This window comes from Stegastes partitus, unplaced genomic scaffold (assembly GCF_000690725.1).
Source record: "Stegastes partitus isolate 25-593 unplaced genomic scaffold, Stegastes_partitus-1.0.2 Scaffold448, whole genome shotgun sequence".
NCBI lineage: Eukaryota > Metazoa > Chordata > Actinopteri > Pomacentridae > Stegastes > Stegastes partitus.
In genome coordinates, this window is record NW_007578179.1 from 323783 (window position 1) to 336721 (window position 12939).

At 40.3% G+C, this 12939-nt stretch overlaps 1 protein-coding gene across 1 annotated transcript in view; it reads left to right on the forward strand.

The window, feature by feature from the left end:
- Nucleotides 1-12939, forward strand: part of ccser1 (coiled-coil serine-rich protein 1) — a 124572-nt gene that overhangs the window by 17160 nt on the left and 94473 nt on the right. The window contains exons 5-6 of the mRNA XM_008286309.1: nt 8606-8696; nt 11013-11118. Coding sequence (XP_008284531.1) covers nt 8606-8696; nt 11013-11118 — 197 coding nt within the window. The remainder of the gene's footprint in view (nt 1-8605; nt 8697-11012; nt 11119-12939) is intronic.

Below are 12939 nucleotides of genomic sequence, written 5' to 3' on the forward strand. Positions count from 1 at the left end.
GGACCTTCTTGCTGCAAGGTGACGTTGCTAACCACCGATCCACCTTGCAGCCCCAAGCACAATTTTAAGTTTACAAATATCCATAACACCAAGAATATTTAAGGCAACTTAGTTCCTTCTCGTATTTTTAAGTCAAATGTCGTTCACTTCATCCCATTAGTTTCTCTTCCACAATTCTCTTGATCCTTCACAGCCACTTAAGTGTTATTTTCAGTCTTTCTCTCATGCTTGTCACAATCAATAAGGCCACTTTGGTGACAACTTTACGCACACTGAAATGACCTGAACTTCTCCACAGATTATTAGGCATTGCTGTCACTTTATCGCAACGGGAAGATTAATTGCAAAGTGATATTTAAACAGCAACTGCAGACGTGGGAGTTATGCAAAATGGCTCGCAGATATTTGATGTCCACAAACTTGAATCCAAGTGTAAAAGAGGCACCATCTGCTCTTAACATCTTATTTGTGAAGCTGTTTACTCATACTTACAACTCTGCATATCCAGGACGAGAATTATAGTTTCCTTATAGAGTAACTTTGAGCTCGATTACCAAATTGCCGTTACATCTACAGGATGAGGCCTGCTCTTAAAAGGGATAAAAAGAGCAGATGTAATTGGCCACAATTATACCCAGCTGCTCACAGATTCCGCTATAATGCACTGCACGATACTTAGTAATCTCACCCAGCTCTCATGCCTCTGGCCATGAAAATACTAAAAGTGTTTCGACATGCCCTGGGCAAACCAAACATAGTGCACTTGATTTTGTTTTGCAGCTCTGAGTCACGAAAAGGTGCATAATGTTCGCTCACTTTTAATGTGAAAAAACTGCAAAACATATTTCCACATATTTGCGAAAAGGTTTATTTTAAAATTAACTGTGCCTGCTGTCTTTCACAGCTACAACAAAAACAGATATGTTGATGGGAACCGAGTGTCTTGATAATCTCAGAAAGTGGGATTGGAAGGTATTTAATGTATTATAAAGCGAGGTAACAGAGAGATGCCACACATGTAATAGTGATCTTTATTATTGTATTGATTTTGTCACAACAAAGTGGTGCCACAAAGCAGAGTTGCAGAGTACTTTGGAAGTACTTTGAAAAACTTCTTTAGTCATCTGTAGGATTTAGGCACCATATCCTGTTGGTGAGCTTAACAAACATTGCAGTAGTGTCTGTTGACGCACGCTTTAGCTATATCCACTTTTGTGTCTGGGAAAAGACTATAACTGCGACGGCTATGCGTTGGTTCTCTTTCAGCAGACACGAGGAAGCTCGCTGGGAGGAAAGCTAGTTTAAGTCAATCCCATTTATGCTACCAGAGACTATAGGCTTCTGCTGAGAGATTAAAGAGGGCAAGGATACACACATCACGTTGCTGTGTACCTTGCGCACTGCAACTGCCTCTTGGCATACACTTCACTAAACATGGTGTAATCTCCTCCTTTTCTCGTCTGTGCCTATGAAGGGCCCTTTAGGGGCCTGAGTCATGGAGGGGAAGGTGTGAGCTGGAGAGTGTATATTAAATTATGTACAACCACTCTTAGCTTCATAAAAGTTTTTTGGTTTGCTGGAGGCACTTGTAGCTAATGAAAAAGTCTGGATTTAGACACTTCAGCTCCTGTTTTAGCCCGAGTGTGTTTGCAAGAGATGCAATGTAAATAAAAGTATGCAAAAATAACATCTTTTAATTAAAAAGATAACTAAAAGTAGTAAGGGTATGAATAGAAGGATTAAAATGGTCTTTTGGTTGTTTGTGCACAGACTATGTAGCTGACTGGTGTTTATGTGTTAAGGATGCCTGTGGGGCGTTGCACCTGTGGCAGACAGACTACAGCATACGACACAGTGGATACGCTGTGTTGTTGCTTTGTCATTACAGCTCAGATGGAGAATAATTACCACAAAGCAAACGAACATTTGGTTTACAGTCACCAAATGACTAGATTGTTGAGTTCACAGAGAGAAACTGTGAAACGCATCAGTGGAGAGAAGCCAGCCTATGCTATTGCTTGAGCTGCTTGGTGATCTCATTCCAGTTGTTATTGTGTTTTTGTCTCAAAATCCCGTCAGGAGGAAGCTGTGAGATATTTATTTTACCAGCATATTCAGTGTTGGTTGTGCATAAGTCTCTCAATGACAGCTGTGATAATACTGTGACAGGCTGACAGTGATTACGTTCCAAACGAGCACACAAAAAAGAATTACTTAAGATGTTCCCAAGAAATTCTCTCTTATCTCCGAGACAAGCTGAACAACTTTGAACATGCACTTTTGTTAGTAGTTTGAGTGACATATATGGCAGAATAGTTCAACTGCATTCCACTTTACTTTGGATGTGTTGCTTATGCATATCAACAGTTGCTTGGCAGCTTGCTTCCCAGACAGTTTTGTGCTGCAGAGTGCCTCTTGTTTTCATATCCTCCACCCTGATTGATTCACTTCCTCTTCCAGACAGAATTTGTAATTACCAGACGGTTAAGTTTTAAAATGGAAAAAACACTGAGGATGTTTGCAAATATTGCTACTGAATGCTAATCACATAAAAACACAAACAATTATGGCATGCACATCAAATCAAATCGAATATAAAAACAAAAACAAACAAACAAAACTGTATTTTCTCTGAGGCTACCGTTCCGGATGCACAATGGTCACATTGTAGAGCACTGAAAATGGTGATTTATGACAAAAATTCCATGACTAATACACAACCATTCATAGTTATTGGCACCAGTGCCTGGATAAGTCCAAATGCTATAAGATAAACAGTACTAGTGTCAGCATTTTGTGATTATAATATGACTTCAAGGCAAATTTGTAGAAACACAGTCCTACTACGAGAGATTACAAGCCAGACACAGTGGTAGTTGCAAACAGTAGTCATGTTGCTTCACTTAAATGTTTGAGTTTCAAATCCATTTCTCTTTTGTAAGATGTGGACTTCACGTCACCACCACTTCTGCTGTGGGAATACAAGCATGTTCATCAACACGTAGAACAGCTTCTAGCGCTGCATTCACAAGATAAATGCTCTTTTTTTGTCTGTCTAGTTATATCATGGCAATTATGTCAGCCGAACATCTTTTTCACATCTAAATAGGATTATTTTTAAATCATTGAACAGCGTAGAGGTTAATAAAATGGTAAATGTGCCCAGAAAGAATAGAGTTGATAGTCAATTAGGGGCTCATTAGCTATCAGACAGGAACAAAAGTCTGCAGAACTCCTGCCCTCGAGGATTGGAATTGCCTGCCATGGCCATGTAGAAGTCAGATTTAAGAATGTTTCTTTTAATATACTGGAACTTCTTTTCCCCCACAGCGATGTGCCTAAAGACCTTAAAGTATATTAATAGCTTCTTGATTATATTGGTGCATTCAACAAGTATTTTTACTTTGTTCTGATTTTTTTGAAATGACTACAAAGAGTGAGCTTGTAAGTCGATCAGCAAGCTCATGAAAATAGAATGAAAACATGTAATTGTAAGCTGATAATGTGATAATGATCTAGTGTTCACTCCTTGAAGTTCCAACAACTCCATCCATCCATGATCTATACACCGCTTAATCCTCACTAGGGTCGCGGGGGGCTGGAGTCTATCCCAGCTGACTCAGGGCGAAGGCAGGGGACACCCTGGACAGGTCACCAGTCTATCACAGGGCTACACTTAGAGACAGACAACCAAGCACACTCACATTCACACCTACGGACAATTTAGAATCACCAATTAACCTCAACATGTTTTTGGATCTTGTGGGAGGAAGCCGGAGAACCCGGAGAGAACCCACGCTGCACGGGGAGAACATGCAAACTCCACACAGAAAGATCCCGGGTGTCCTCACCGGGACGCGAACCTTCTTGCTGCGAGGTGACGGTGCTAACCACCAAGCCACCTTGCAGCTCTTATGTGGACTAGTCAAAGCAAAAAAAAAAAAAAGCACAACTGGTGATTAATGTCAAATAAATTCTGGTATGTCCCAGTGAAAGTGCTTCCAGTCCATTAGGACAGGCAAAATTTACTGACACGGTGGGACAGAAATTAGCCTGGGTCAGATTGTCAATATAAACCCACAAAAATACTTGCATATAAGTTTGTGCTCTTTACTCCCAATCTGCACCTCTGCTCCTCTGCTGATGTGCTGTTTTGCCATGTAATTATGAAACGATAGAAAAGTGTTTATCAAGGTGCATCCTCTCAGACCAGCTGGACATTAGAGATCCTGTTGATAGACTGGCCTCATCATGAAGCAAAATCAGTTTGCATCCGGGACCTGATATGTCTTAATGAAGTGGGTGCAAAATCACATCTGATCACAATTTCAGCTATCCCTCTGAAAATGCCTGCAGAATATCAAAAGTCAGGAAAAAGTAGCACCTAAAAAGAATGAAATTTTGTGTTATGATTCATGCTTGTGCTTTCATGCTGTGACATCTCAAAATGTCTGCTAACATGCCTGCATCCCCCAAAATGACCTTCTTCAATCTGAATTTGCAATATATAGTCCTCCAGTCTTCCGAAAAAGATGACAAATTACAGAAGCAGGAAATGTGGATATTTCCCTATTTCTGACTTTCTGCTTCAACATCGTCATTCTCTTCCTGTAACCCAAATGTCGATACGGTTTCTAGCAAAGTCAACAGTATAAAGCAATGGGTTTTGGTATTCATGTCTTCTAATTTTTAAATGGCATTGCTTATTGGATATCAAAAGGTTGTTTGTCACAGGATTGATATCTATGTGTATTGACAGGAGTAGATAACTGTTCGAAAATGAGAAATTTTAGGTGATAAACTGTGTGGGGGAATTTTTATGCCTCTGTGCTGATAAGAGCAAAGGTCAACTTCACTGTGACATTCAGAACCATAACTCAGGAGCAGAAGGGGAGATTGTGGCCATATTTCACATGAAATCGGATACTCAGTTAGGAGCACTAGTCTTGAGTGCCCACCTCAGAACTGTAATGCCTGTATAGATCTTGTGTACTACCGGCTTTAAGAAGGTCTGGAGCTTTCAGGTTTTGGTTTTGGAATTGGTAGCTTCTTTGCACTAACATGTTTCAAGCTGCAGGGTGGCTCGGTGGTTAGCATCATTGCCTCGCAGCAAGAAGGTCGCCGGTTCGCGTCCCGGTGAGGACACCCGGGATCTTTCTGTATGGAGTTTGCATGTTCTCCCCGTGCAGCGTGGGTTCTCTCCGGGTTCTCCGGCTTCCTTACTCACAGTCCAAAAACATGTTGAGGTTAACTGGTGATTCTAAATTGTCCGTAGGTGTGTGAGTGTGCTTGGTTGTCTGTCTCTAAGTGTAGCCCTGTGATAGACTGGTGACCTGTCCAGGTGAACCAGCCTTCACCCTAAGTCAGCTGGGATAGACTCCATCCCTCCACGACCCTAGTGGGGATTAAGCGTTTGGATGGATGGCTGTTTGAAGCATCGTCTACTGTCATGGTTTCAACTTTTTTTTTCCATCAGAATCCTCCTCATTGGCAATGCATGCCAACACAAAGAAGGAATCTGAGTCTTTTCTTTTGTTTCTCTCTGTGAACTTGCACACTTCAAAGGCTTCACTTTTATATGAGTCTGGACAGACATAGATGTAAACTACAACTTGACTGGTTGGCGGAGGCACACAACCGCAGGGCAGTAATTCTAGTTTTTTCATGTAGGCTTTATTCAACAAACGGATTTCCAGTTTGACTGGACATCCAGACCTTTATGCCCTCAGGCACATTGTAAACACAACTGGCTGTGAAGCGTCTGCTCAGACAGAATGAAAGTCATTTGTTAGTCCGTATATTTTCCATTGCTAGAAGCCATAATACCTGACTGCAAAGTCAAATCACTCTCCCTTGATCTTAATGCATTTGCCACCCTAAAGCACTGAATAAATGTAATTTTCATAGACTGGATATATGATTTCCACAGAGTGTGAACAGAAACCAGTGGCTTTAAAAGGACAGAAAGAACCCTCTTGCTTCCTCTTATTCCTGTTTTGGATGTCATTCTGCTTGGCAGTTAGGAGATGGAGCCATTTTTTAATGAGACCAGAATCTGATATTATCTCTATTAACTCAAGGATTATACTCACTCAAATCACGTAAGTGAGGTAAAAGGGTGACATCTCTGGGTTGTAAAATCATATTAACACATTTCTGTGGTTAGAGGGGCACATTAAAATGGGTAATTTAGCTTCAAATGAAGTCTGTGTGCAGTGGCATCACACGGTATGGGTCTTCATTTCTTTTCCAATACCTTTTAGCTATTAGCTTTAATGCCTGAAATGAGGTCTTGTGTTGAGGTGCATTACGCTGAAATGCATTCTGGTCTTTTTTTGATGTTTACTGCAGTGAGCATTTGCTGAAAAAATGAAAGAAACTGAAACCACCAGTGTAATGTCACATGTTTATACACAGTCTACACTGGCTTTACATAGATTTTGCAATGGAAAACACTGATTGGAAATCCAGTCTCTTGCACAGCAACACAACAGTGATGAGAGCTGCACTGAGTTGAGTATTGGGTTTTCTGATCCATCTCTATCTGCAGGAACTAGACGAGACTGGAACACAATAGGATATCGAAAAAATAAATAAAATCTCAGTGGTGCTCATTTTTATTGGTATTTGCCTTGGAATTATTGTACACCTTCATGTTTTGCTGGTGAAATCAATTAGGCAGCATTATTTTTGACCTTTTTATTGCCTTTTTCTTTTGGGTCCAGAGATTTTATGCTGATGGTAAAGTAAGTTTCCAGGCTCCCTGAATTACTGTGTGGTATTAAATGAAAAGGTGCCATTATAAAAATAGATAAAAATGGTTGATGTTCGTGCACAGGAGTTTGTACTAGACGCCTGATAAAGCCAAGTTTGTAATTTTGGCGCAGATACTTACGAGTATTTTTTCTATTAGGCAGCGGTATGTGGTATTTTAATCGGTTTGCCACTCTGTTCTGGGAGCTTCTCTGCAGTGGATCTCCCTTTTATGACCATCAGATGGCAGCATTGACTTTTGAAATGCAGCTGAACCAAAAGAGACATCATCTTACTGCATTATTATAACCTGATAATAATACCAAGAGCATGGGCGCATTCACGGAAAGTTTTTAGACCTGGTGTTGGGCATTAGGGGATGAACTACAGTCCAGTGGCTGCAGACATAAAGGATTGGGTAAATCCTCCTCCATAATTTTGAAAATGATGACAGTGGATGTACAGTTAATAATTCAAGCTCACCCAGGCTAGAGAATGTTTATAACACACAGATTCTTCTGTGACTTTCTTTAATTATTATTGCTGGATTTTGAAAAGTAGTGAGTCTGATGTTCGAGGTAATTTAAACTCAGTCACTGGAATTTTTTTATCTGTCAGAGTTCAAATTGAGGTCTGTCAGAGAAAATATACTCACCCATAGTATTGCTATATTTTGGAGGTGTATATGCGGCACCACAGTTCATCACGGTTTTGTGGTATGTACACATACTTATTTCTGGTTTGCCTAACTTTTCATTTTGTAATTTTTCAGTGACTTCACATGCCCCGCTTAGAATTCAGTTGCATTCATGAACTGTTTGTCTAAAACATCTGAGTTAATGCTGCATATATAGTTATTTTCACAGTGGTTTAAAGTGTATAGCATTCTTTTTTGAATTTTTTTTGTTTAATTTTTTTGGTGTTGGGCAGTAATAAGTATATGTGGATTTATACCGTTATAGCAAAAAGTCAAGCAATACTCAGGGTGCTCCTGTAGCTAACACTTTCTTTTTCCTCTCGTGGATGGTATTGACAAAGAACATCTTGTTCTCTGCAAGCTAGATGGAATAAACTCACAAGTTGTTCATGTTAATGTGGCTAGTTTTATTAGATTAATCTTTAGAGCCTGCAAAAGTCGTGAGATAAATGCTTTTTAATCAGAAAATGTAGAAAATCACATGACTAAGTAATGGGCTTCCTTTCTTTGTCGTGGGGAGTAAACAGTGTAGATTTGCAGAGTTTTTCTGGTCTGTTCAGCAGCTATTTTGTGCTTGTAAAGCATGGAGAAAGCTGACAGATGTTACACAAAACTACAGCCTCATTTGGCACATTCATTGCTTTCTCAAACTAAACCCTAATTGTCTCTACATAATAAGAGTAGCAATACTTTTTCATGAGTTCGGATGCAATGATGAGGGACTAAAGATCTCATAAAGTGCAAGCTAAGTGAAAAATAGTATGGTCTAATAACAATAACAGTGTTATTGCTGATAATATTTACAAAATGTGTTTTTTTTTTTTTTTTCTGGCTACAGAATCATTTTCTGAATACTGTGAGCCATCTGGATTATTTTGATGAACATGATTTGATAATTTTCTGTAATGTTGTCATACCTAACACTATTTTTTTATTTTCCTCTATAGTGTTTGTGGAACTAGTTGAATTAATGAGTGTGTAACTAAAATTGCATTGAAACCATTTATCACAAGGACTTGTTTCGACCAACATTCAAGTCTTCAAGTGTTTTTCCTGTTATGAATGCAAAACAACACACATTAATCACATTTGTTTGAATGTAATAATTTGTCATATTTTTTAGGTTTATGTCTTTTTTCCCTTTTTTCTCATCAGGATGTTCTAAACAACCTCGGCTCCTCAGAGCTGGATGAAGACGATCTCATGTTAGACCTGGACCTCTCTGATGATCAGCGACATCGACACGGTAACTTTTTCACCGCATTTGCTGTCTTTATGTGGGTTAAAATCAAAAGCCAGAGAATTCAACACTATTAGCAGCTGGGACATATACTGCACAATATATTTTACTGTTTTTAACTTTTAGGTTAATCTCCAAAAAAAGTCTTCACATTGCTGTTCTTAGAAACTGAGCTTTCAAGTCAAGAGATAATCTGTCACACGCTTACCTTTATCTATATCTATCCCTCCTTCTTTTCAAGTGAATGTCTGCTCATATTTTCTCATGCTGTCACAGGTTCTTTCTCTTACTTTCTTTCTCCGTCTCTCTCTTCACTTCCTCTGTGCTGTCATTCTCTCTCTTAACCTTGTTTCTCTTCACTCTGTGTCTCTCTTTTCCTCATTAAGCCACCTCTATTCCATCACCTTAAAACATGAAACCAGTATTCTCCCTGCTTCTTTCAACATGTGCCACGACTTTGATGTAGCTGCCTCATTTACAGCGATTTATCTCCTTTGTTGTTTTGGCATTTCAGTCACACTCCTCCTGACATGCCTCGTGGTTGAAAAGTGACTATCAGAGGAGAATTATTGCTTGTGCCTTTTCCACAGTGCAGCATGGAGTGCCAAACACAGCAACCCCAGCTTCCTTTCACACAACACATAAGGATATTACCAAACTGAATGAGCGTGATGAGCGACTGCAACCAACCCATACTTAAATGTGTTAAGAAGGACTTAATGAAACGTTGCTCAGCACATTCATGTGTTAATTTTATGACATCTTAGAGAAGGATTTGCTTTATTTTTGCTTTTGTGATGCACTGAAGTGAATTCATTGAATTTCGCAGGCACTATTGTCATTTGCAGGAACATTACCAGCAAGATTGCAAGCAAATACTGTCAATATTGATTATGCTTCTTATGGTCTCAGCTTGAAAATGTTGTATGCTTCGAATTAAAGCACGTAACGCTGCACAGGCATAAAATGTACACATCGACTCGGACAGTTGGTGTTTGGCTGAGTATGACACGTGAATAAAATGAGTCAACGGAGTAAACATAAGCTTGAAATGAGATCACTCTCCATTTCTGTGCTTCCAGACGCTCACATACATGGACAACATGTTTGACGGTAAATACAGCAACGGGTGCACTTGTGTCACTTTAACTCTTCGCGTGAGCGTGTTTGGCTTTGACTCCTCCGATCCAACAGATCTCTGAATCAAATTACATGTTAATGTGAGGTTGGATTCATCTATCTCCAGGCCATATTTAAGTCCCAGATGGGCTCCCGGAATATTGCAGTTGCAGTCAAATAAAAGTAAAGCGCTCAGCAGCGGTGTGGAGTAAAGACTACAACAGGAACTTCGGCCCTAATAAACTGAATTTCCTGTGCTTATGGGGCTTGGAGAGTTTGGAGAGAGAGGGTGGATTTGAACTGAACACTCACACACCCACACAAAAAAGCACACGCAGACACACACACATTGAAAACATCTCTACAGGCACAGGCTGATGCAGAGCTAAAGGAGGCACCATCATTAATACACACACTAGCACACAAGCGTGCATGCTTAGTCATTAGACCTAATGGTTTGCAGACTGTAGCATGAAATTAAAGGTTTGATGAATTGTTCTCATAAAGTCAAGGGACTAAGACTTTGTGCTGGCAATAGAAGAGGAAGATTCTTCCACATACGCAAATTAAAGCAACTAATTTAAAGACACATTCCCGCACAGGCATTGTGGCAGCGTATACAATGCAGACAGTTATACGTACAGGCTCATATAGAGATGTATACGCACCGACACGCAGACACAACTGGACACACACCCATTCCACAACCCCCCGCACTCTCATCGGCACTCCTCATTTTTACCTCCCTCAGGTGGCTTGTTGAAGCCTTTATTAAAAAGCAAGCAGTTTCACAGCAATTTATGGCCAAAAGGGCTCTGTGTTCGTACTCCAACTGTGACTCACGCCCTGTGGAACCAGACATGGACAGAGAGAGAGAGATAGAGAGAGAAAGCGAGACAGTGGTACCTTTGCGAAGACATAAAAGACGCCAAATCTCGGCTTTATCACCAGCCTTTTCTCCACTGTCCTCTCCATTGCTCCGTCAAATGTGCCATTAAATTTGGACATATCAATTTTTAACACAACTGATAGCATCATTACTCAAACTAATCACTGCTGAATTTTAATGAGCTACTCTGTGACATAACTGGTGTTTTATAGCTGTTCTTTAATGAAACTTAACTAAGTTATGGATTTTGTTTGCCGAGATTAGAAACACAACTTCATGTAATGGTTACATGTATGTTTGGTTGTGTGCTACAGTGTCCAGAGAAGACTCCAGCCAGTCCCTCGCCTCCTGTCTCAACCTGCTCCCTTCGCCTTTGGACGCATCTGGAGATCGCATTGTGGGGAAAGAAAACAATCAAAGGTAAATACATGCATTTGTACTCAAATTTGTTGCCTTGCACTCAAAAAACAGCAAATGGCAAATGTTTATAGACCTGTGTGTGTTTTTAAGTACTCTGCGAAAGGCACTAAAAGTAAAGTGGGCTGTGTGAGTGTGCTTTTGAAATATTAAATGATTCTATGAATGCCAATTTTTTTCAGTTAGCTTCATACAGAATGCAGTACACGGAAAAAAAACAACTCATATCAGTACTTAATGTGACCACCTTTGACTTTAAAACAACAGCTTCCTCGGGTACACTTGCACATAATGTTTCGAGATACTTGGCAGGTAAGTTGTACCGAGCATCTTGGAGAACGCGCCGCAGTTCTTCTGTGGATTTACGCTTTCTCGGTTGCTTCTGTTTCTTAACGTAATCCCAGACTGACTCGACAAAGTTGAGGCTCTGTAGGGGCCGTACCATCTGTTACAGGACCGTCTTATGGGCTGAGCATAACAGAACCACAATCAGAGAAAGAAAAGACGAGAGAAAAGCGGGCCATATTTTGGTACTGGTCGGCTTCTAACCGGATCAAGTCACGTACAATAGGAGCATATGGAGGGTTCAAGGATCTGTTTTGACACTCTCACCCACAGGGCATTCATTCTCTGTACAGTATACATTCATTACATTACTGCTGGAGTATAGCTTTTTTTCATAGAACACTCAATTGCCTTGCGAGAGACAAAGAGAAAGACAGAAGGCTATTGTCTATTCAAGGAATTGCTGATCTTGAGTGTTCTGTGTAAATGCATAACATGTTTTATGTCTTTGCCTCCCTTGGAGATGAGACAGAAAGAGGGAGGGTAAATAAATAAATAAATTCTCTTTGAATAAATATGCAAGCTGTCTTTCTGTTCTCCTTTGTTTCCCTGTAGCCCACGGCTGAAAGAGAACACTTAGAGTTTCTGTTTGTACATACGCATGTGTGCCACTGCCAAGGACAGTTCCATATCTGGTTTGATTTGGCCACTTTTTCTTCACTACGTTCGGATTTAGGATACGTCTAGCCGGACACACACAGAAGTGCATGCACACCCACTCATCTGCGCACACACAGCACAGCTCTGTGGACAGGGCTTATTTGGTTTTATGGAGCCGCTGGGTAATATAGGGGTTGTATCATCAGTGCTGTCGTCTGGTGGTCCGCCTGACAAGCTAGCAGATGATTATTACTTTACCTTTCAGTGTTCCTCTTCCCACGTGTGTGTGTGTGGAATTTATTTTGTTTCTGCTCACACCCATAGAGTAAATGTAGCTGTCTATCCATGTTTTCTCCTGAATAAACTGGCTGTGATCTTTGTTTGCAGAGACAGTGCAGGTCAACTTGTGTGAGTGGTTTTGAAGTAGAGATTGAAGGATTTATACTACACCATTGAGACATTGGACTAAGCCTGGGCTTTTTTTTTTCAGAGAAGGGTTTTTTATTAAGCTTATAACGCTCTTTGAAAGTTTCAATGAATAGAAAGACATTTTCTGCGTCTAGACAGTGTCAGTGAATCATGCAAGTCGGGAGTCAACCTTTTCAACCCATCCAAGGTTTTTGTTAGACAGTTCATTGGTTGTTTCACACTGAAGCCTCACTTGTCTTTGAAAGCAGTAGAGGAGCATTTATGTCTCCACATACACACACATACAAATATTTGCATGATATTGCCCTGGATACAAGGTCGAGGCTAAAATGTCGCTCAGCTGTAACCAGTTTTCTTCGGTTTGATTGAGTTTGCCTGGAGTGATGCATTGCACATCAGCCTACAAATGTCACAATACGAAGAGATGCTTCCATTTCTTACAACCCAATC